The sequence below is a fragment of the Tasmannia lanceolata genome, unplaced genomic scaffold, assembly GCF_043159265.1.
Source record: "Tasmannia lanceolata isolate RefF3 unplaced genomic scaffold, GAP_Taslan_0.1 ptg000008l, whole genome shotgun sequence".
In the NCBI taxonomy this organism is placed as follows: Eukaryota; Viridiplantae; Streptophyta; class Magnoliopsida; order Canellales; family Winteraceae; genus Tasmannia; species Tasmannia lanceolata.
The window spans coordinates 10,476,208-10,500,881 of NW_027518685.1; the positions used below are offsets into that span (position 1 = coordinate 10,476,208).

The 24,674-nt window shown below is 39.6% G+C and overlaps 2 protein-coding genes across 2 annotated transcripts; one reads left to right on the forward strand and one right to left on the reverse strand.

Annotated features, from left to right (window-relative positions):
* Nucleotides 1-331: 331 nt before the first annotated feature.
* LOC143882698 (uncharacterized) lies at nt 332-11,722 on the reverse strand. Its single transcript, XM_077386150.1, has 3 exons — nt 11,507-11,722; nt 947-1,152; nt 332-805 (listed from the first exon to the last, which is right to left on the reverse strand). The coding sequence occupies exons 1-3, from the start codon at nt 11,606-11,608 to the stop codon at nt 541-543; spliced, it is 573 nt and encodes a 190-aa protein (XP_077242265.1). The 5' UTR covers nt 11,609-11,722; the 3' UTR covers nt 332-540.
* Nucleotides 11,723-20,653: 8,931 nt separating this feature from the next.
* On the forward strand, nt 20,654-21,908 carry LOC143884310 (ribulose bisphosphate carboxylase small subunit, chloroplastic 5-like). The gene is made up of 3 exons (XM_077387814.1): nt 20,654-21,025; nt 21,158-21,289; nt 21,460-21,908. The coding sequence occupies exons 1-3, from the start codon at nt 20,840-20,842 to the stop codon at nt 21,679-21,681; spliced, it is 540 nt and encodes a 179-aa protein (XP_077243929.1). The 5' UTR covers nt 20,654-20,839; the 3' UTR covers nt 21,682-21,908.
* The last annotated feature ends 2,766 nt before the right edge of the window (nt 21,909-24,674 follow it).

The following is a 24,674-nucleotide window of genomic DNA, read 5'->3' on the forward strand; positions in this document are numbered from 1 at the left end:
ACGAGAAATTATATGATGCCCGACCGTCAAAATAAAATTGCCTGGACAATCCCGTTTACATGAGATTGTCTAGGCATCTTCACAAAAAACCATTTCATAGCCCACATTTTGCAGGAGAGAACATCCATTTCCTCTCCTGTTAAAGTGAGTCGCAAAATGGGATTTTGAGAAATCCCCCCATGTACAAGATTGTCTAGGCAATTTTGCTAAAAACACCATTATAAACAGGATAAAGCTTACACCTATATCCAGATTATGATGCCTCAGCATGGTTAACATGGATAAGGTCATCAAACAACAACGAAGCACAAAGAAATAAGATGTTTCAATGTAAACAGTAATAAAACTTCACCAAAATACCTCTATTAGGATCATGCAGAAACATTGTCCTTACCTCAGTACCTATTTCCATATAACACTACTTAGAAGCTTATATTGGAAATGTAACACTCTCAGAATACTATATGATACAATCACTAAGACATCACATTCTCATCAACAAAAAACCAAGAGCTGAAGAACCAGTTTCACCCTTTGAATTTACGTAAAACCAGCCATTCCAATGGTTGAATTTGCCCGATTTGTTTTGCGAGCGGCCTGAGAAGTTGCCTTGGTGAAGTACATGTAGTAATATACATTGAGAATCATCGTGAAAACCACGAACACGGCTGCCGCTACAAACACTCCTTTCCGCAATGTTTCACATGACAAGTTATGGGCATATATGGCATCCCTGTACTTTGTGTGGTAGGCATTTTTTGTTGCGCCGGCAATTAGACATGCCTCCGCAATTATAAAGGATACCCTGCCAAAATGTACATGCTAATTGTAGTGTCTAGTGAGGAAGGCACATGCAAATTGCAAGTGTTGTCGTCCAATAAACCAATATAATTTCACAATCAAAGAACTTGAGAGAACAATAAGGCCTTAAGAGACGAAAACTCACCATGATGAGGCAAAATAGATAATGGACCAGGCTCGACTTCCACCAGGGGCTAAAGGACTCCCAAAACACATGCACTTTGTGACACCCATAAGTAGTGATTGACTTGAGAGAAGAAACAAGAACGAACCAACCCCATAACCGGTTGCAACATCTGATTTGTAAACGCAGTACGTGCTATTGTCTCTCACATCTTCAACTATGGTACCCTGTAATGCATAAAGAAACTTCGTATTAGAACAGTAAATCCACCTGTGAATAACTAGCAAGAGCAATACTTATCTATAAAATATATACTAAACGTGAATCTTTCCTGTCATTTGGTTTGTTTGTTTTTCTGGAAAATTTTTATTGGAATTTTTCTATTGCAGATTTTTTTACACCATGCATAACATGAGTGAGGCCACCATTTTACACATCTTTTGATAGGGTGAGGCCCATCATTTTATACCGTTGATATGCATGGGTGGGGCCCACCACTTTACACCTCATGTTTTGATATTGTAGGGCCCATCAGTTTAGGTATAATATGTCAATATATTCTAACATCAAATCAGTTTGTTGATGGCCACAGTAGTTACAGGATGGGAATTGATCCAGTAATGAAACAAAATATTTAAGGGGCACATCACGATCTCATAAACATCTTGCAATTATAGTTATGAAAATAGAACGAACTAGGATACAATTTCTTTTTTTCTTTTTCTTTTCTGAACGTTACTAGGATACAATTCTGATATCATTTCCTGTGACCAAGTGCCTATTTAAAAGTGCCTGTCACATAGTTAGCACGGAAGCAAAGTTCTTCTCACTTCCCAAATTTAGGAGAAATGCGCTTCGCACACGTTTCATGTGTTTCCTTTCAATTTAGAGTACACTTCCAATTGAGGTGATTACTTTTTCCTAAGACTGTGTTTTCTCCTTTTGATAATGTTGAATGAGCATATTTTAAAAAGATCATATTTAAAACTTAAAAGCTCATCTTAAGTTGCGAATAAAGTTTTTCGAAAAACTTAATATTAAATCCACATGAATAAAACAAGTGAAACTATAAACCCCTAAAATAGTAATTCTAATCAGTCACGAAATCTTCTTTACTATTTGTAATCCTTACCTACATTAACCCTTCCTCCCTAAACTACGATAACTCTACTAGTTTTGTACACTTCTTGTTTGTTTCCAATAAGGATTACTACAAGTTTCATGGTAAGTTTCAATGACACAACATGTTTCCTCTTTTCTTTAGTATTTTTCACTTCCCGCATTTTATCTTTTTTAGACCTCTCGCTTCCGGCACTCACTTTCCACTCTTTCCACTATGGCAACTATGGTCTGTCACTACATGTATGCATGCTTGGTTATCTCTTCAACAAGAGTTCTCTCAGTTGGAAGAGTATTTGGAGGTATATATTATGGACTATTAATATATTCAATAGAAATTAAAAATAAAAATGCAGTGACTACCATTTGAAGGAAAGAACAATGAGAGAAAGGAGATACTAATCTAGGAATCCAAAGTGGGGTTTTCCCATTTACGAGAAAACTAGTAAACAATGAGGTCTGGCAAGTGTTTGCTATCAAATAGTAGTAGCCATATAACTGGTTAAATATAAAATTATGACAACCCATGAAAATAAGCCTAGAAACACTCGATGATGAAGAAATTTTCTGGACAAGGCCCATCACATTTTTGGTTGTGTATTGACCATGCTACCATTCAGCTTTGATAAAAGTGCAGACAGCTTCCTTGATGTTGACCTTTTGTGTATTTCTAGCCATCGACACTTTTTTTTCCGCATAGTCAAGTTGTCAAGAGATGAGGATGGTTAGCTAATTCCCCTGAATCTCTTCCCTTTTCGAAATTTTAATTCTTTCTTCATTGATTTTTCTAATAGCATACCTTCACCAGGACAACCTTTGGGGATTGCAATAGACTTCTCCCCTTGAACACAACATATCAGGAACCTACCACAATCATGGGCCAGCCCTAAAATTCAAGGAGCAACAACCTTTTATGTTCTCCTTTTTGCAAGTAAACAGGCACCTGCCACCATCATAGGCCATCCCTAAAATCCAAGCAGCACCAACCTTTTATGTTATCTTTCTTTTCCGTTTTTTTCTAAGCAATAACAAATTTATGCATAATCAACCAATTATCATATGGTGAAAATTCCCATGACCACTAAAACTTTGGATTGAGTCCATATCCTACTATTACTCTCTATGCAGTACGGGTACGGGTACGGCGTGCGGGTACGACATGACACGGGTACGTGGGTATGTGATTTTCCAAGAAAACTGGGTGCGGGAACGTTCGGGTACGCCGAATATAATAATATATTTTATTATTTTATTATATATTTATAAAAATTTTAAAAAAAATTGGAGAGCAATCAAATAACAATAACATCACCAAAATGAAAAATTCGAATATTACTCTTCATTTCATAAGTGATTAAGTTCCATATTTCATAACATGGGGCATCAATACATCATTCATTTGAAAAAAAGTATGTCACCAGTGTGTTGACCAGTGCCTGACAAGATGAATAATTTTAAGAGACCAAATTATGAGATTTTTTATACCGGACTGTTGGGATTTAATAATGTTTCGACATGATAGATTTTATGAATTTTTAAAATTTGAAAAATACCCCACCGTTTGGAAGTTGAGAAGGTTAAAATTTTGACCCGACCCTTTTTCTGCGTATTTTGTACTAGAATAGGAGAGTTGACTTTTTTCCCTTTTAGATTTGGGTCTTGAAACTATTTTTAATTGATCCAAATGGGGGGTATTCCGTTATTTACATGTAAATCTTAAGTAAATGGACAATTAAATAGTAAAGACATTATACTAAGTACAGGAAAGGAGAGAGAAGAAGCAGGAAGGGTTTACAAACCAGATAAGAGAAGCAGGACGTGTCGGGTACACGTGGGTGCGCACCCCCAACGCACCCGACACACACCCAGTACAAGAAAAAGGCTTTTTACTTTTTTAATTATGGGAGTGCGTACCGGGACGTACCTAGGGCGTACCCGCACCCATACGTGTCGGGTACGGGTACGGGAGGCCCGGGAGAGTACCCGTGCTTCCTATATTACTTTCTAAGAGCAGCAACCAAAAAGTGCCATTTTTCAGACTACTTTGAGAAGTAACGTTTAAAGATAACATGGAAAGTGCTTCTCGAAGATGTCCATGCTCAGTGCGCAGCAATTTTTAAAGGTATTAATACTGATGGCATGATGCAGAGAGAAGGCTTGCCTGAGCTCCGTGTGTACAAGCAGAGCAAAGGTTGCCCACAATCCTGATAAGAATGCGCCTAGCCAAGCTTCTATTGGATAAAACATTCAGACTAATTAAGCTGAAGGTTCAGATGAGAACCTTTAAATGGTTAGGGAAAAGGGAAAGGCAATTGATCGACCTGGTAGTAAAATATGTTTCAAATGTTGTCATATTTTATTTTTATTTGCCCATTTTATAAAGGATATTGTATAATCACTCCAAGGATTTTCTTTGTATGGTTAGAGAAACAGGCCCGCTAATATCACTCACCCCATTGATCAATAATTTTGCTCCCAACCCAACCCAAACACATAAACCACCCCACTGTCCCATCCCACTCCCTGAACCAAACTCAAACCTTCACCCTCATTGTACGCATGACAAATGTACACTCATTGTTGGGGCTGTTGATTTAGTAGGCTGACATGCAACCTTATGGGACTTAGCAGTCCCACAAAAACGGATGATCCCAACACCTTGAACATGTCCTACAGGTGGCAAGAGTCAGAAATTCAGGGAATGAGGGGCAAGATCATTTGTTGGCCTCAAAAAATGGTAGCCCAACAGATACCAGTTCCAAATCTCCTAATCAGTTGAACGCGTTCCATGAATGCACACGGAGATGGAAAGACATGAAGAAAAGCAATAGAAAGATTTCCCTCATGACTATTATATCCCATCGAACCTTTTCATATTAGCAATTCTGACATCCATCTGAAATAGAATTGACCCGTATAAGTTGGTTACCCCTAAGAGTAGATGAACCATATGCATACTTATTATAGGGTAAAGAGTGTCTTCAACGTCAAGCTCATATTGATGATTATACCCCTTTGCAAATAATTTTTCCTTGTACTTGTCAACTGTTCCATCTGATTTTAGCTTGTAGGCCAATTAGCAGACAAAAACATTTTTTTCCTATTAGCCTGGCTATAATTTTCACGTATCATTATTGTATAAGGTATTCATATCTTCTACCATGGTAATGCAAGCAAAGTTCTTGAACAAGCGCATAATTCAGGAACGATGATTCGAGAGAGAAAAAAGACTGACAAAGATCCAAAAGTAGGCCTAAAAATGACATCAACATCATGCTAATGTAAATAGTGGACCTGCATAGCTTCGTTTGATAAAAAATTGTCAGACTGGGTCATTATGATTTATGGAGAATGTTTGTGATTTTTATTTACATTTTGGATAAAGATTACGCATAGTGGCCTCGGTGAAAGGCAAATGTGAATTAGCATTTTTATGCCAAAATTGGAGTCTTTCTAACTTAGGAAGTTTTGAAGTTAAGAAAGGGTAGTATTTGGGTTGGGATATGTAACTTTGTAGTAGCATGAGTCCTTAATTGACTTAACAAGTAAAGTAATAAATTTTAAATGTTTTCGTTTGAGTCTTTTAACCCAAGTCGCGTGCATAAATCAATTCTTCGCTAAAATACACACCTACGAATTTACCGGTTGGGAAAAGTAAAGTGTTTGAATCAAGAAGAATTGGAGTCACAAAATCAGGGATAGAATCCCCTCTGTTTTCCGGAAAAGGCAGATGTTGGTTTCTTGGGAAGTTGCAGAACCTGCACAGACCAATCAATAGTTCCGTACATCATTATCAAAAGGTTCCTTGCAATTCATAAGGGAACATCCTTCCTTCTTTCGGGTGATCGATTGAATCACTATGCCTCGTTGATTTATTACCATATTGATGCTGAGAGGGACCACACATAGAAAACCGAAAATCCGTATCGGCGAGAGTTCAAAGAGGACATCTCTTCTATATTAGAGAGAAGGTTCTGCAAGACCTAACTAGCTCAAAAACTTCTAGCTCGTTCCGGTTCAGCCCTGGCGTCAGAGTGAGAGAAATAGCTAACCCAATTTCGACCAAGATCTAGATGGCAACCTAACCGTAGAAGAGAAAGGGAACACCCCCAGAGCCTGAACACAGGCATTGACCTCTCCGCCACCAGCACAAGCGAATAAGAGAAGATCATGTCTCCTAAGGTGGCGGGCGGTACCACCGTCTACAGGTCGAGTCACGATTTTTTTATTTAGGTTGAACCAAGGTTGCCAGGGCGGGAATCGAAAGCGGGATTTGATTCGGGATTCGAAAGCGGGAATCGAAGGCTCCTGGGATGGTTGGAAGCGGGAATCGTGAGTTTGCCAGAGAGTCGACGGGGATTCGTCGGGGATTCGCCGGGAGTCGCTGGGGAGTTGGGTTTCGCTGGGGATTCGCAGGGAATCGCCTGGGAATCGGGGTTCCTATAAAGTGGAAATCGGGGTTTCCATAAATTGAGAATCGAGGTTCCCAAAATTGGGAATCGGGGTTCCGACGGAATCGATTCGGGATTCCCCAGAATCGGGGAATCGAATCGAATCACGATTCCGATTCGCGATTAAAGGAATCGCGAATCCCCACCCTCAAGTACGAATCCTGCTTCCCTGGGTTGAATTACACTGTTACGATTAAACTGAGGTGGTCTCTCTCTCTCTCTCTCTCTCTCTCTCTCTCTCTCTCTCTCTCTCTCAAAGTATCCTCATCTTTCACTACCTAAAGTACAATATAAGGCATTTTTGTCTTTCACTTTTCTTATTATTTCTTTCGGCTTTTGACATCGTCTTCTTCATCCTCTCTAACTAAACAATATTGTTCTCTCACTTTTCTCCCCTTCCCAAGACAGCCTACTACTGCACCACTCTAATCACCACCATCTATTTGGATTGTTTGCATTTGCAGCACATGTGGGACAAGATGGTGCTCCACTGAAACATTAAATCTGGAAACATATAAATGGATGAGGAGATGCGAGGGAGGTTGGGGGATTGAGGCCGATGAATTTGTGTCAGCACGATCAACATGAGGGCTGTGGGGACGCTGGAATTCTCGCCACCCGGGATGGTGTGGGTGCCAACTTTGTTGGCAATGAGCACTGTTTATAGTTTTGGGTGGTAAAAATTACAGCGATTGGGCGGGGAGGCCGATCGAAGAGTGATCGGAGGGGTTGAGGATGGGTCCTGCCTGCATCCATCCAGATACATCGTCCCACCATGAAGGAGATGGTAGGAGTTCTGTTTGAGAACAACCTGTTATGCCGCCAGGGATTTTTTTTGTTGGATCTAGTGGGGAAGTGCATGAATGGGGCCCATGATGAACCCCCTTGAAAATCATAGGGGGTCTAAAATTGGAGAGGACAAGGAGACAGTTCTGTTATGGGGGTTTTCAAGGAGATATATTTTGCTACTTCCACTGCTTTTTTTTTTGTTGAGAAATAGTCTATCTGAGGGAAATTAATGTAGGAGTGGAGGAAAAGGCTGAAAATTTTCATACATATATAGAATAATTTGCGTGATTGTTTAATTTGTTAGCAAGTTTCCTACTTTTGGTGGGTTACAGGTAGATTTACTTACATGAAATTGGTATCAGAGCAGGCTCAATTCAAAAACCTATTTGAGTATATGTGATGGTACCGAAGTACGCTATTGATCCACATGAAAGGATTGATCAATTGGACGAAATTCACCAAAGGATGTTGCAAAGGTTAGACCGTTAGATCGACTGACGTCGGATGTGGACTTATTGTCCTGAGGGTAACATGGAAATGAAGACGACGATGACGAGGAACCAAATGAAGGAGGACGCAATGACATCAACTCTGTTCATCGATGTGCGACTTTAACATGTGAAGTTTGAGGTCAAACATGATATTAGTGATGATCAAGATCAAGGATGAAACTGTGATGAGGAAAAGTTACTCTTTCTTCCAATCCTAAAAACGTGGATCATGATAGCAAGGAATTGATAGAATTTCAATCTAGAAAAGAAGATCCCAGCGTGTTAGAAGAGATTGGCGAAATTCCTAAATTTTAGTTGCAACTTGCAAGTCCCGACAAAAGCTCAAGTAGAATTATTTCTGTACTAGGAGAGAATGATGCAAGTAAATTTGAGAATACCAATATCAAAATCTCAAGTAGACAAACACCAATCAGGTTGTCTAAATGCAATTTGGGGCGACTGGCGACAGTGCTTCGTCAGACAAATTTTTACAACAGTTTTAAAAAGATATCATGATGCCATAACCAAAACCACCCCACAACAATCCAAAGTTTGATGATATTTTTAAAATAATTTGGCTGGTAGAACAAGAGCAAGTTGTAATGCCAAAGGCCAGATTTTTTCAAGGTTACATGAACCTGAATTCATCGACAATTTTCGCACCCATGGGAAGTGACACAGGGGCTAGAAATTAGCACTTTCTACTTCATCTTTTTGGGATTTCCTATTGGGGATAATACCAGTGGATTTCTAGGATGTGGAATGGTAACTTGGATTGTAATCTAAACAAGTTTTTCTTCAAGTTTAATTGGGATTTGATGTAAGAAAATGAATTTGGAGCAATATATCTTCACTTCCAAATCATTTTACCCCTATTCCCCCAATATCTCCTCTAACACGAAGCATAAATTTCCAACATAAAATAAACACAAAAATTCAAATTGAAAGAATCCAAAACTTCGATAATATTTATACTAATTAAAAACATAAGATTCTTCCATCAAAAAATAAGAGACATTTCTTGATGAAGTGATCAAATAGCATCACACCATTCATATACAGCATCACGTTGCACAATGTTAAGAATCATTCCCAAAATAACAAAATATAAACCTCCCAGCAAAAACTGGCAAAAATAGAGCAAAAGAATGTTATATACTCCTAGCAATATGGCTTTATTGGGGAAGGGGTGTGCGCACCACTTTACCTGTGCAATTTTCAAAAATCCAAACTGAAAGGTTGAGACCCCTAATTCTTTAAAGAAAAAAAAAAGACCCACACTTTTCAAGAATATGGCTACTAACATAACTTAATTAAAGCTTTTGAAACACCTTACATGCCTTTATATAACTAAGAAAAAAATTAACTTAAAGAACCCTTAAACTGTGCAAGTTTCAAAACTCCAAAACTGAAAGGTCGAGACCCCCTAATTCTTTAAATGAAAGAGAGAATATCACTGCAGGGAAGAAACCTGATGCAGCAGGTAAGAAACTCGAAGCAACATGGAAGAAGAAGCTCACCGCAGGGACTTTAGGGAGGTAGCTCGACACAGTGGGAAAGAAACTCGATGCAGCAGGGAAGAAGCTCACCGCAGGAAAGAATAGCAAAATGGATAAAAAAAGGCAACAAAGGAAATTAGAGAAAAAAGTTTAGGAGATTGGAAATGCTCTCGATGCAGCTTAGTAAATTTCAAACGGAGGGTGATTTGTTGGAGATGCAGTAAGATTTGGTCAGTGAATGACCATAACATTCAGAACCAAAGGCTACTAGCTGGGAGAAATGAATGCGAGAAGGCTGGGTTCGCTCGAGAAAACCGCCCAAGTTAAACAGTTGATGATCAAGCACAAACCGGATGTTCTATGCATTTAAAAAACCAAGAAGCACTACATGAACCATTGTGTAATAAAAGAGTTGGGGGCAGGTCAAGCTGGGATTTTGTCACTCGAGATGCGGAGGGTACTGCAGGAGGGACACTTGTCACTTGGGACTCCGGTGCATTTGAGATGACTGACAACTTCATTGGAAGGTTTTTGGTGTCAGTGGTGATAAATAAGTTAGGTGACAGGTCATTATGGATCTTTACAGGGGTTTACAGGCCAACCCAGAGGGCGGATCGGAGATTGCTTTGGGAGGAGTTAGACGAGGTAAGGAGATAGTGGTCTCACCCATGGCGTATTGTAGGAGATTTCAATGTGACGAGACTAGTGGAGGAAAGGTCTGGATGCAGAAGAACTAGCCCATGTATGTTGGCCTTTTCTGATTTTATCACTGGAAATGAAGTTATTAACCTTCCCTTGTCCAGGGCCCAATTGACATGGTCAAGGAATTCTAGCAGGAGCAGAATAGATCGGTTCCTAATTGGAGATTAAGAAAAACTGTGGTTAACTAGTAGTTATGTAACAACCAGTCATGAAGATGACCACAAGATGCTCACTAGTTTCTGCATACCAAGCCCTCTAATAAACATCCATGTAGAACCAGACCTCGTATTTTAAACAATGAGTTCCTTTTCTTACAATAACCAATAGCAGAGAACGGTATGGATGTATACATCCTGGTTATCCATTCAAATTGAGGAAGATATGTGGCTGTTGATCCTCCATCCAGAACGACGACATTGTAAATATGAAAAGGGGGGAGCCCAAGGCTAACTCAATGACAAGCCAAACAATGCATTCCCCAGTGAGCATCATAAGGAAGTTCTATGAATGGTGTCTTCACTTAGAGTTGAGCATAAGAAATAGCTTAAGGTTAGGCTTGAAGAGATCAATTTTTGGAATAAAGCAAGGATGTGGGGCCTTGTTCTAGTGTTTATGCAAGGATTTGAATGATAATTGGCACGTTCATAATCAAGTAATAGTATGGAGTGTTTGTAAAGAATCGCATTTTCTACAGGATACATTTTACTTACGTTTGCAATGTTGCTCGCAAGAATTGCTATTTGCTCAGCTAAGGAGACTTAAGTGGTATACTGAGCATGAAAACCTTGGTTACAGAAATGTTTTTCGGATTGATGACTGAAATTTCGCAACATAAATGCAAAATGGGCCTCCTCAACGAGTATGAGATGTTAGTTTGGCAAGCTATGCAACACGGAAGAACAAAAAATATAACATATGATGAGGCAATCATGCAATTTTCACGCATAGGCCCACGACTTCTCCCATACAAAAAAAAAAAGCCTCGCCTCATGAAACAAAAAAGAAACATAAGAAATGCATTCTACTCATGTGTAAAATAAAAATTAGTCATGGCAGCAATAGCTTTCTGACTTAAGCAAGATCAGGAGCACTCTACTATGCCAAAATAAAAAGGATCAATTTACATATCCCAAATAATATTTGTACACTACATACTTGGATTATTCACATTGAATGAACTTGGCTAACACTACTATAAAGAAAGTGATGATCAAAGAAGGCAATCCTAAGCATAAATGTAAAAAAACAACAAAAATACAGAAATTTCAACAGAAACCCTTTCCCAAGAAACACAATTGCAAACAAGCTAATCAATGCAAATAATCCTATGTACAGCAGATCTACAAACCCTAATCTCCAAATACAGGACAACCTCGAATCTGATGCTAAACTTACCCTAAAATTTCTTATATAGACTGGCACATATAATTTTTAGACGAAACCCTAAACCTTAGAAACTTCAACAAAAACCCTAATTGTAGTTGGATTTTGACATCATAAGGAAAAAAACGAGAGAGAAAAGAAGGTTACAGTGCTTCTTCGACGTTCAGCAGCAATGGAGAATCCAAAGGCTACTAAGCAGAGAATCACGGCCAGCAAATGAACTAATGTCGAGCCCCTTCCCTCTCCCATTTCTCACCCCCCTTTTTTTTCGTTTCTTTTTTTTTGTCTTTGCTCGTGCCACTGAGAAAGTGGGTGAGTAAAATGCTTGAGCGGTATACTTTTTGAAAGGAGAAGCTGACTCCTGGGAGCTAGGGCTGGCAATTTCACCCGAAAAAGCGGGGATCCGCCCCGCCCCGCCCCGTTTGGGGAGGGGATTCCCCGATTTGAAAGGGGAAGGGGAAGGGGAAGGGGAATATAAAAATTCCCCGGTGCGGGGAGGGGAAGGGGAAGGGGATGGAGTTGTCCCCGCCCCGCCCCGCCCCTCCCCGCCCCGCCCCGCTAATCAATGCCATTTTTTTGTAAATTTTTAAGTGGTTTTTTTTAAGGAAAACTACTAGAAACTCTGTGGATCGGCTACAAGATTCCCCCAAACATAAACTTAGCTTGTCTTTTCCTTTTAATTAGCTTCTGAGAGCATTTTGGGAACTATAATAACCTTTTCACAGATGTTGAAATAATGAAGACAAGCTGAGAGCCTGAGACGCTGAGTGTATGCAATTATCAAAAAATCGTAGTGCCAACAGAATTTTAGGGTTGGATTGCAAGTTTTAATTTTCAACAAGAAAAAATTAGCTACTAGAAATTTGTTTCATGTCAGCACTAGAGTGAATTGCAGTTAAAGAAATAAGTCATTTGTTGATTTTGTTCTCTTCTCCATTCTCATTTCTCATGCTCATCTAGGGGTTAACATGCTATACAGAATGAACTAATGAACATTATTTTGCGTGTGTGAGCGCCCACTTATGGACTTTTAAAGTTCATTGTGACTACTGAAATAGTTACTTTTTGCACATTGGCTGCCTGTTAATGAAGGTAATCCTGGTGCTCATTTCCTATTTATCATTCCATAATTTATGCAGAAAATTGCTGAAAGATGAGGTCCTGTTGTTATTTATGTTTGTTGTCTCATCCATGCATTTCTGATTTTGTCCATCTGTTTGTTGATCACATGAATAGAATCATAGCATTCATCACAATATTGTCTGTAATGGACGTAGAAGAAAGAAGCTCTGTTTGCTGGTTTGGTTGGGTTCCAAAGAGGGGACGGGGCGGGGATTTTGTCCCCGAAGGATGCGGGGAGGGGAAGGGGAAGGGGAAGGGGATTAGATATTCCCCGCGGGGAGGGGAGGGGGATTCCCCACCATCCCCGCAGAGGGGAAGGGGAAGGGGAGGGGGAAAATTCCCCGCAGAGGGGAAGGGGAAGGGGACCCCAACATCCGGCCCCGACCCGCCCCGTTGCCACCCCTACTGGGAGCTTTACAAGAGTGAGGCGCTTCACTTTTTTTAAAGTCCGCATTCGCGAAGAAATATAGCACTTTTCATTTAGCGGAATTACCGAATATGCCACTCGGTAATCGGTAATTCTAGAAGCTGCTCCCATGCCCGTAGATTTAAATCTTATAGTGGGAAACGAGTCAACAACCCCCCCACCCACTCATCACTTTTGCCGTCTCTCTCTCTCTCTCTCTCTCTCTCTCTCTTCCACATTTTGACTAAAAAAGTTAATAAAAACTCCTTTTACCTCTCCTGACTTATGACCATGGTTTAAAATTTCGACTGAAATCCGAAATTTCGGATACCGGTGGGGACCGAAACCGAAAATTTCCGAAATTCAATTTTTCACCATTTACCATATTTCAGTCCGAAATTTCTGTTTAAGGACATTATTTATTAAAAAAAAGTGTTACAAAATTTCAATCCGAAATTTCAAAATTTAAGTCCGGAATTTGGAACCAAATTACCAAAATTCGGCTTTTTGTGGGGTCCGAAACGGTTACCGAAACCGAAATTTTAAACCTTGGTTATGACTAGGGGTGTTCATTATTCGGTTTTAACCAAATAACCGAACCGAACCGAATTGCTTCGGTCGGTTTGGTTCGGTTTTTTGCTAATTCGGTTCAGTTTCAGTTTCGGTTCTTATTTCTGGTTAATTCGGTCATTCGGTTTCGGTTTCGGTTATCTCGGGAAAAAAATTTGATTAACCGAATAACCGAAATTAACCAAAAATAAACATTATTGTTTCAAAAAATGGTGTATGGGCACTCCGTAGGATGACGCAAACCATCCATTTGATTGATCACAACTTCAATAGGTTGTGCCTAAAAAACAGTTTTGATAGATTGATCATAGCCCTCCGATTAAACCGTCCAAATAGATTTTTTTGTCTTTTTCTATCACTATTCGGTTATTCGGTTATAATCAAAGAACCGAATTTTTAATCGGTTCGGTTTCGGTTCGGTTTTCGTAAAATTCGGTTCGGTGTCAGTTTCTGAAATTTGATAACCGAAATTATTTCGGTTATCAAATTTCGGTTATTTCGGTTCGGTTATAACCGATTGAACACCCCTAGTTATGACCGTGTCAACCGAGTGCTCGACTACGTTGTGGAGAGCTTACTAGGATTTTCTTCAGCAGGGTTTTGACCCGCTCCCGCTTTTTGAAACACTGCTATCTATCTCAACCACACTGCTATCTATCTCAAATAGTAATTCAACGAGAGTCGAATAAGTGTTTGCTTGGGTCTTAAGTTTTACTAGTGGACAAAAAATAAATTCGCCAAAATTTTGCCAATATAAGTAGGATATTGATTTCACATACATGCCCCTATAATTTTTTAGTCCAATAAACCTAGCATTGAATAATAATAATAAAAGAAAAGGGATCCATATAAAACATAGAGCAAAAGATAAAAGCCCCGTACTTCTTTTATCAACTAGTAAAAACGCACGTGCGTGAACAAAGGATTATCATATGTAAATTATTTTTTAGGAACAATCAATTTATATTGTGGCCCATTAAATGGACGGTTTGGATCATGCTATGGTATAGGCCGTAAAATATTCAATACAATTTCATCTATTTTGATATGTAAGTTGGGGTTTTGCAGGGAACCCTACCGGCTTATTAAGAATTACTTCACTACATGGGCTTACACCATATATATATTCTAACAAGAATTTTGTGACAAAGCCTGCAAACCAAAAACATATTTCTTATACTCCCTATTAAAAAAAACAGTATTGTATAACTTACACCATAGGCTAATCCAAACCGTCCAATTGATGGGCCACATCGTAAATAGGGTGTTCCCAAAAAACACATGTCCATGTGATGATCCTAGCCCTGCAGTCTATAGAGGAACGGCATAGTTAGGAAGCATTTATTGGTTGGAGGGTTGTAATTATCCTATGGAAATGAATTTTGGCTGACAACCTACTTACATTGTGGGCCATGAAACATCTATTGGTTGGAGGGTTGTAATTATCCTATGGAAATGAATTTTGGCACACAACCTACTTACATTGTGGCCCATGAAATGGACAATTTGGATCATCCTACGATGTAAGCCATACAGTACTTAAAAAAAAAAAAAAAAAAAAAAAAAAAAAAAAAAAAAAAAAACTCACTATCAGGACTTACACTGTATAAAAACTCTCATAATCACATCATTTCGGTTAGGAAACATTTATTGGTTCGAGGGTAATAATCCTATGGAAATGAATTTTGGCAAACAACCTACTTACATTGTGAGCCATGAAATGGACGGTTTGGATCATCCTACGATGTAAGCCATACAGTACTTTTTTCAAAAAAAATACTCACTATCAGGACCTACACTATATAAAAACTCTCATAATCACATCATTTCCCTCTAAATCATGGGGAAATGGGTCAAACGGGCCGGGTCAAAATCACCCGGAAATGGATGGTTTGGACCATTAAATGGACGGTTTGGATCATTCTATGGTGTAGGCCGTAAAATATTTAGGACAATTTTTAATTTTTAGATAGGTGTGTTGGGGTTTTGCGGGGACCCCTACCGGCTTATGAAAAAAAATACTTCACTACATGGGCTTACACCATATATATTCTAACAAGAATTTTGTGACAAAGCTTGCAAACCAAAAACATATTTCTTACACTCCCTATTTAAAAAAAAAGTATTGTATAACTTACATCATAGGATGATCCAAACCGTCCAATTGATGGGCCACATCGTACATAGGGTGTTTCCAAAAAACACATTTCCATGCGATGATCCTAGCCCTGCAGTCTATAGAGGAACGGCATATTTAGGAAACATTTATTGGTTGAAGGGTTGTAATTATCCTATGGAAATGAATTTTGGCACACAACCTACTTACATTGTGGCCCATGAAATGGACGGTTTGGATCACCCTACGATGTAAGCCATACAGTACTTTCAAAAAAGAATATACTCACTATCAGGACTTACACTATATAAAAACTCTTATAATCACAGGGGGGGATTTTATGGGTCAATGAGCTTGGACCCACACACCCGCGGGTCAACCAAAATTTTGACCTTTTTTTGAAGAAAATATTTTTTTATAGAGATTTGCTAGTCACATTCGCCGAGTCTACTTGTCAGTTGTAGCCCATCATTTGCTGCAAAGATTGGCAAGTACGATTTGTGCAAAGGTGGGTAGCAATACATAATAGCAATAAATAATAATCGTACTAAGTTTTAAATGAAAAATTACGGAAAATGGAAGCAAATAACAAAATTACGAAAAAGTACCGAAAGAGTGTAATTAAATATGACAATTATGGGAAAAAGTATAAAGAAAATTCAAAAATTATAACAATTACGGGCACAAGTCATAAAAGGGAGACAGCTGGGGTATTATATTATTATTATATGATCAGGAATAGCTTTTGTTTGGACGTTTATTATTATATGATTAGGAATAGCTTGCAGTGTTTGTTTGGACGTTTCTGGAAGCGAATTTCAGTAAAATAAGGGAACCAATTGTTAAGATTCTCACTTTATATATAGTCATAAGGATTTTAGAAAATACCATCATCTCTATAGCTTATTCCAATGGTTGGACAAGTCTACCGGGACAGTTAAGGCATGACAGGAGAGTCTGGATTGCCTAAGGAGGTTGTTCACATATACCTTTCATCTCTCAAATTTATCAGAAAGCAGACTCGTTGACCAATAAAATTTAAGTATGGCTGATGGCTCAGTCTTAAAAATGACCTTTGCCCCTTCTTGAAACCGTCTTTCACACTCGCCAGTTCCTCTCGTCTTTTCTTTTTTTTTAATGCGAGAGGCAGGCCTTACCGCTAGCTCATTAAAAAGGATAGAGACCTTCCTCTTACAAACCGACTTTCTTTAGTAGGTTGGGGTTGAACTTGTGTCCACTGAAACTTCTCCCAGGTCACCTATGCTCTGTTTGGTTGCTTGTAGATGGGTGGGAGATCCAGAGAAAGTCAAAGGGGAAATTAAAAACAAATCAGTTAGCGAGAAGATTGGAAGCAAATCTACCAGACGTTGTTTGGTTGCGTTAGGAGATGTGAAAGAGGTTGTTGGTAAAAGGCAAAAGAATTTGCCTGAGAATTTCTCTCATTTTTTCCTCATTTTGGAGAAATGTGTTGACGGACTTTAGAGGGTTCCACGTCAGCAGACAAGGGACAACCCCAGTAGTCAAACTCCGCATTTTTGCTAAATTCCAAACCAAACAGCTTTAAGCAAATCAGTAGAATAACATTCCCTGGTATTTTTCTCAAAAAAAGGTAACCAAATTGAGCACTACGTATTTAAGGATCCAATTGAACTCTTTTCCCCTCTATTTATTTGGAATACCTAAAGCCTGCAAACAATCATATATTTTCTGTTTGGGCTTTCAGAATGTCTCTTTTACTTACGGTTTTAGGCAAATCACACGCGTGTTTGCAGGTCATGTTGCACATGAATCATTTAGAAGAACATTGGTAACATTAGAAAGCCTACGAGAAGAAGATTATTCTGAGAGAGGGGGGGGGGAGGGAATAGAGTTCCATGGTTGAAGGATTGTAGTACAGGCATGGCCGTTTCGCTCTTGATGGTTCTTTTCATGGTGGGCCACACTCTTTAATTTGATGCTTCCCTTTATATTCTAAGGCATGGTGACCGCTCAAATTGTTCCCTCTCTTGATGATCTCTTCTCTATGCTCCGGTTGATTCCTCAGGCCATTTTGGTTTTTAGATGTTGTTTATGGTGGTTTCCATAATTGATTGGGGAGATCTATCGCCACTTTCTCTTCTCCCATAGGACCCACCAAATAATTTTTACATATCTTTTCAGATTGAGGGGCTTAGTTGCCGGGCATAAACAAAAGTAAAAAAAGAAAAGAAAAGAATTTCCAAACAATGTGTGCAAAAGGTTTGGCAAAAAGGGAGACACGGCAAATCCAAATTCCAAGAAAAGATTTGATCTATAACAAACTAGTGCTCTTCACTTTTCTGCCGTAACCCATTTCGTTGAACCTTTTGTTCGGAACTGCGTAGAACTCACCCTTGAAAGCTAGTCGTTAAAGTGAGGTTGCCAGAATCCTTATAAGCCCATCCACATACTTCAACCTTTCCGATGTGGGATCTTTTGCTTTCACGTGGAACCCAAATACCTTTGTCGTACATGGAACTCGTTAGGTCCTCTTTGTTAAACCCTTCCTTGAGCACTTTCTTTCTTCATATAGGCCAAGCAGGCGAAATGGGGTTGTCTACAAGGTGGCACAGTGTCCAAAAGAAGTTGGAATATACATATCCTTAAAGTTTTTAACCGAAGAATTGTTATAAAACTGACCGAGGCATAAAAATAACCTTGAAAGTATGTAAACAGAAGCGGTGCACATTAGGGCAAATGATTCATGACCAAGATTGACTGGCAATAAGAAGCAGGCAACGCTTCGATTTTTTAGGAGGTTGCATGATCAAGTCATCAAGTGTGACCCACTTCTATCACTCTTTGATCTTGCTCAGATGGTGATAAGGTTCGCTATATTTAAATTTAATGTTTGGAAAAAGGGATCCACACAAGCTTCACTTAAAACTGAAGCTAAGTTTTTAAGTTTGAAATATAGTATTTTTTTTTTTTCAAATACACTCATTGAGCACTGTCAGTTTGTCACAAGGAAAAATAACCTTTTAGGAAAAAATATTTACCCAAATAGAAAATATACTCTTAATTAAGAGTAAGTACGCGAGAAGGTATTCCCGCTTCTCTTAAATTTTGGAAGTGAGAAGAATTTAGTTTCCAAAGCGAGTTTAAGCGAGGTTATGTAGAAACCCAACTTGAAAGCTTCCGGTAAGTATGATCCAGGCTCATCCCATTTTAATATGGGTCGCCTGGATGAAGGGCTTGGATCGCGTTGCATCATGTGAAATGGGCCTGAGTGGAGCTTCATCATGCTCTTTTCATTTTGGAGCCCTTCATTATCTTATTCTTCTCGGTTTAATAGGACTTGTCGGCCCCATGGCAAATGAATGATCCTAACCGCTTGATCATGGTATGAGATAATCATGCCATGATTCTTTCAAGATTGCAAAGAGCCAAACTAGTCTCTGTCCTGGAACATTAGGAATCAGCTTAATCGGGCCCAAATCAGAAGCTGACAAGGAGGAAATTATTGGGGGTTAGGAACGGAAGCATATTATGAGACTTTGATGTAAAATGGTAGAGGAATTCGGATCACAAATCCCCACTCAACACAACTGCATCTGATGGGGTGTAAAAACGCAGCAGCCTATCGGCTTCCCACACGTGGCTAGAGGGGGGGCCCACCGCAGACCAGCCTATCAGCTGCCGACACGTGTCTCGAGGGGGCCCACTGCAGATCCCGCTTCAGCAAGGGTAGTTCGGTAATTACCTCAGAGTAGGTGAGCTCGGGCCTATGGCTGGTCGGCACCTGCCTTGGAGCATTAACTCCCCACCTATCCCAAATTTCCCCTATAAAAAGGGCTTCCAAAGCTCATAAATCAGGGTAATAACTTCTCACCCACCACTCTTAAAACTCCCTCCTCATTCCGGCTCATACTGACTTGAGTGTCGAAGGGCCTGTCCGGAATACACTCCGGGTCGGTCGTTCTGACCTCGTTTGCTTCTGTGCAGAACACAGTTCATCCGGACTCCATTTCCCTCACTTCAGCTCCTCAGGCCCTCCAGCTCGGCTCTTACGTCACTGTCACATCTGTTAACCGATTTCGGGCCTAACAGCATCCAACTTTGTAGAAAATTTGAAGGAATTTTTTTGGCAATAGAGTTCTCAGGAACAAGCATTAATACAACCTCTCATTTTCGAGAGTATTCAATGATAATTTGGTCCTTTCGCAAGTGGTCCCCGGGGCCAAAATATTTTCCGGTCAGGCCATTTGAGTAATAGCTCCCAAATGGACATTTAAACAAAGGGATTTGCTAGCCTCCTTCGCAGAAAGCACCTTTGCGCCCGTTCTTTTCAAGTTAGATTGCTAGTCCGCCCCAAAAATAATCTTCAGCAACATACATTGGTGATTGGAATTGATCATTCGGGATCGCCATGGATGTGGGCTGTTGCCCAAATATTTAATTAATCAGATGATACTAACCATTCGATCAATGATTTTTTGCACATCTTATGTTCATTGTCAGCCATCCATTTTGAAGCCACTGATTAAATGGCTAAGGTTGCCGATTGGTAAGATTTTTTAGGGCAGCCCATCCATGGTGGGCCCCAGTAGATACCAGCGCAAATCAGAGCTTCAGTAGATAGAAGGATGGACCACTTGAAAAAGGCATGGGTGAAGGGAGATGTAAGAACCAAACCAGGTCTCTCATGGTAATATTTCCAACAGCTAATGCAAGGGTTTTCTCATAATTTTCTGTCTTCATCTATCTACCATGTTTGGCAGATGGGGACTGATATGTGCACGACCATGTATAATGTATTGATAATGGGATCAATTACTGAGCTTAACACTTCTCTAATAGGTTGTAGAGAGTGCTTTGGGCATTGTAATGACTTATGAGAGCTGGTTAAAAAGTGTAAAACAAGGAGCTTCGTGGCATTATCAAAACAGGTAGTGCAGATATCAGCTCCCTTTGCAGATATGTGGTTAATAAACATCAAATGAAGGGCAATGAAAAGACTGTTCAAGAAACTCACATTGCAGATAAGGTGAACCAGCTCTCGCCACGTAGCACACCGAGAGAAGTGCCAAACGATAAGAATGCAATCCAATTTTCCCTTCATGTGTGGTTATCGAAGTGAAATGCCAATCAATTGAAAATCCAACGGCCCAGATAGATCTAAGATCTACCACGAGGAAAGAGGAACGTTGGATGAGAAACAACTCTGCCTAGAAGAGAACAGAGATTATATATAGGAAGGGTTTGGAGAGCAATTTCTGTGATCAAATTGAAGGAGTTGTATAGAAATATGGCTTCCTCGATGATGGTTTCTTCAGCAGCTGTTGCCTCCACTTTGGCCATTAACCGGGCCGGGCCGGCCCAGGCCAGCGTGGTGGCACCGTTCACAGGTCTTAAGGTCTTACCCACGATTCGAAAGACTAACTCTGACCTGTCTCACCTCGCTAGCAACGGGGGCAGAGTCCAATGCATGAAGGTGAGCGAGGAAGGACAATGGAGGAATGGGTCTTGAGGATTTGCTTTTAGTGACTTCTAGTAGGACTTGCAAAGGTATATGGAGGGCCATTGAGTGAAATTGGCTTATTTTTTCATGTATATGTGTGTACAGGTGTGGCCTCCTAAGGGCCTCCTGAAGTTTGAGACTCTCTCTTACCTCCAACCTCTCTCCCGACAACAATTGGCCAAACAAGTTGAGTACCTTATTAAAATGGGTTGGGTTCCTTGCTTGGAATTCGACGAGGTCAGTCTCTCTCTGTCTCTCTCTCTCTTGTTAGTGAAAATGGATGGAGATTTTGAATTATACTAATAAAGTAATAATAGCATGGAATCTGACTTAACTTATCTGTTGAGTCGAGGCACGGATCTAAATCTACAGTTAACATATAATAATTTGAGGGTTTTTTTTCACAGGTGGGTTTCGTGCGTCGTGAATACAACGCCTCCCCGGGGTACTATGATGGACGCTACTGGACCATGTGGAAACTCCCCATGTTCGGTTGCACAGACGCGTCACAGGTATTGACAGAGCTGGAAGAGGCAAAGAAAGAGTACCCAAATTCCTTCATTAGGATCCTGGGCTTCGACAACCTTCGCCAAGTCCAGTGCTGCATGTTCATTGCCTACCAGCCTTGAAGCAAGACATGGGTGACCATCATCCCCACCATTTATGTCAATTAGTTTAGGTTTCGCTTCCTACTTGTTATGCTATTTTTGTTTTTCTCTTTGAGTCCTTTTTTTTTTGTTCTCCAAGGGATGAGAATGGAGATAAGTCTCTTTATGTTTTTGTTGGTGAAAAAGCTTATGACTCCGGCTGCATATTTCCTCCATTTTTTATTACATTATGGTTGGGGTTCACGGGTTATCATTCTACTATTTTTATGCTTGTTGATTGCCTTGTTTCTCACGGCGGAACGAATTGTTGTAAAATTAATATGTTCGATCGTGGAGCCTATAAGGATACTAAACAAATTACAAAAGCACAACACAGAAGAGAGCTTATTTATGAGGATGATTTGATAAGGGGTTGGAATTCCTAAAAAGAAAATTATAGGAGTTTTGTAAAAATATTGTTACCACGAGCACTGAACCGAGCCAAGTCGGGATGGGACATGGACGTGGAACTGAAAGTATTTTTTTTATTAAAATGTTTAATATGTTTAACAAGATTTAATAAGTTTAAAACGTTTTTTAATATAATGTTTCGTAAAATTGGGTCCTTTCTTCTTCCTTGAGGTCACGTCTGACAACCATGAATTTGTTTTTGGGAAATGATATCCCTCCCAAGGTCACAGTTTCTGTGAGAATGTTTCACTGCTCGAGGATAACTTCACCCTTTTTTTTGAAAAGGGTATATATATATATATATATATATATATATATGTAAAAACAGAACCGAGGTGGTCCTGAAGGAACAAGGATAACTTCACCCTTGTAACGGTTTCTCTCTTCTTCTTTTTTTTTGGCTTTAAAACTTAACGGATGACGCTGTGGTTGGGGGGAGGTGTGGGGGAGAATATCATTTCCCTTCTTTTTTTTCATGATAAATTAGCTTCTCCAAGTCGTGAGAGAGGTAGGGCAGGCTTCTCTTACCCACTACTCATTCAGTCCCTCATGTATCTATCCCTCTCCCACCCCTCCCTCACCATTAGGTAAGCTAATATTCTAGAGAAAAAAATCATGGTAACAAAACGTGCCCTAAATATACGGTATGAATACAAAAACGGCATTTGAACATATATACTCTCTAATCTGTCCTCTCTCTCAAAAAAATCTAGTCCTAATCAAGGAAACTGTCAAGGTTGAGTGTTCTCAAGGCATCTAGGATGTGTAAGTGCACGCTCCTAGAGCATAGTCGTTGTATCCTTGAGGTATAAGTTGTACAACCCATTTGCATTGTTAATAAGTCATGTGCGGGGTCAAAATTTGTCTTAAGGACAACAAATTCAGATTCGTGCCTCTACCGTTAAGTACTTAAGTCACTTCTTCTTCTTCTGTCATTATTTTTAGTTTATTTTCTTGCATTTTACTACTATTTCAATTACTTGTTTATTAATATATAATCTGAAATCCCATACTCCAATTTCAACAACGAAGATAACATGGGTTTTACGATATTAGATAAGATTACTTATATTCACGGGAGATAAATCATCTTTCATCATGAGAAACAACTAAAAGAGATAATAAAACGATCGTCATCAATCTCTGAACTTAATCTTTATATGCTCTACGCTCACAACTCGAAAGATCAAATAACTCGAGCTACTCTCATGACTAAAAGAAACTCTACAATATTTCTTCTCCGCGTTAAAACATTATTTCATTTTCTCACTCTTTTGCATAAGGCATAACGATATCTTATTAAGAGCCAGAGAGCTAAGAAGCAAAGTCAGAAGATGATAGACACCCGTGGATATTGGAAGTTCTTGAGATTCTCCGTGCCTCTGTTTCTGCTTCTAAGAATATGTCTTGTCGTTGTTCTCTTGGGTTGTTTCCCTATTCTTGTGATAGGGTTTGTTTTTGTGAGCTGATTGTATCTAAGGGCGGAGCTACATGTAGCATAAGGGGGTGCAGTTGCCCCTGTTGGGTTGGGCCAAATCGTTTATAGGCCCAACTCAATTGGGCCCAGACCCTTTAAAATTTGAAGGCCTGCATGTATAAGCCTGTATAAGCTTGCGCCCCTTATGCATAAATCCTGGCACTGCCACTGATTGTATCATCTTTATCATTCAAATAAACCGGTAGGGGTCCATGCCAAACCCCAGCTTACCTACCCAAAAAAAAAGATTCTTAGACTCTCTCTCTCTCCAACCCGGAAGCAACAAGAGCTCTCATGGTTTTCCAAAGCAGAGACAAATCTCTCTTTTTCTTTGTCTTCTATTCAAACAAGGAAATCCCTCCAAGAGAAAGAGAAGCTTTTAGTCAAACTAGGATGAGCCTCACTTTTGTCTCGTGAGAAACGAGTAACAAACCCAACAATTTCCGCATCGACTTGTTTCCCAACTAATTGAAGACTTTTCCATTACTACTCCTGTTTTTGTTCTCACTAAAAACTTCCATTTTCCTTTAGAAAACTCTGTCACATACATCATCGAATTAACATCTAACTCGGTGAACATAGTCAATGCAAATGTATAGCTTGCCCAAAGTCAACTTGCTTCATCAACTCTCTCGAGAGAGACCTCGACCAGAAATGTTCTCTCCTCCTTATCATCATTTGCAGTCAGAAAACTTATCTTCCGCTAACTACCAAAAAACCCTTGTGTCCACACACTAGCCCTTTTTAATCATTCATCGAGATACTAGGAACATCACTTGTTATTTTGTGCCCCACCAGGCATTAAACATCCTCGCACTTCTCTTTTTTCATCAGAATCATACAACCACATTAATTTTCAAAACTTCAACTGCAGCTGAATACCTGCAACCTATAGTGTCCAACCGGCTAAGTTACAGTAGATTCTTCTGTATCTTTGAGACATAAGTGTCGCCACTTAAATGTGCTCCACTCTATCTAACATTTCAATCTTCACAATCCAAAACTTTCTCCATCTCTTTCTTTCTCTCTACCAATTCAACTTATAAGATGCAACAATAAATCCCACTGGTTTGGAAAGAATACACAA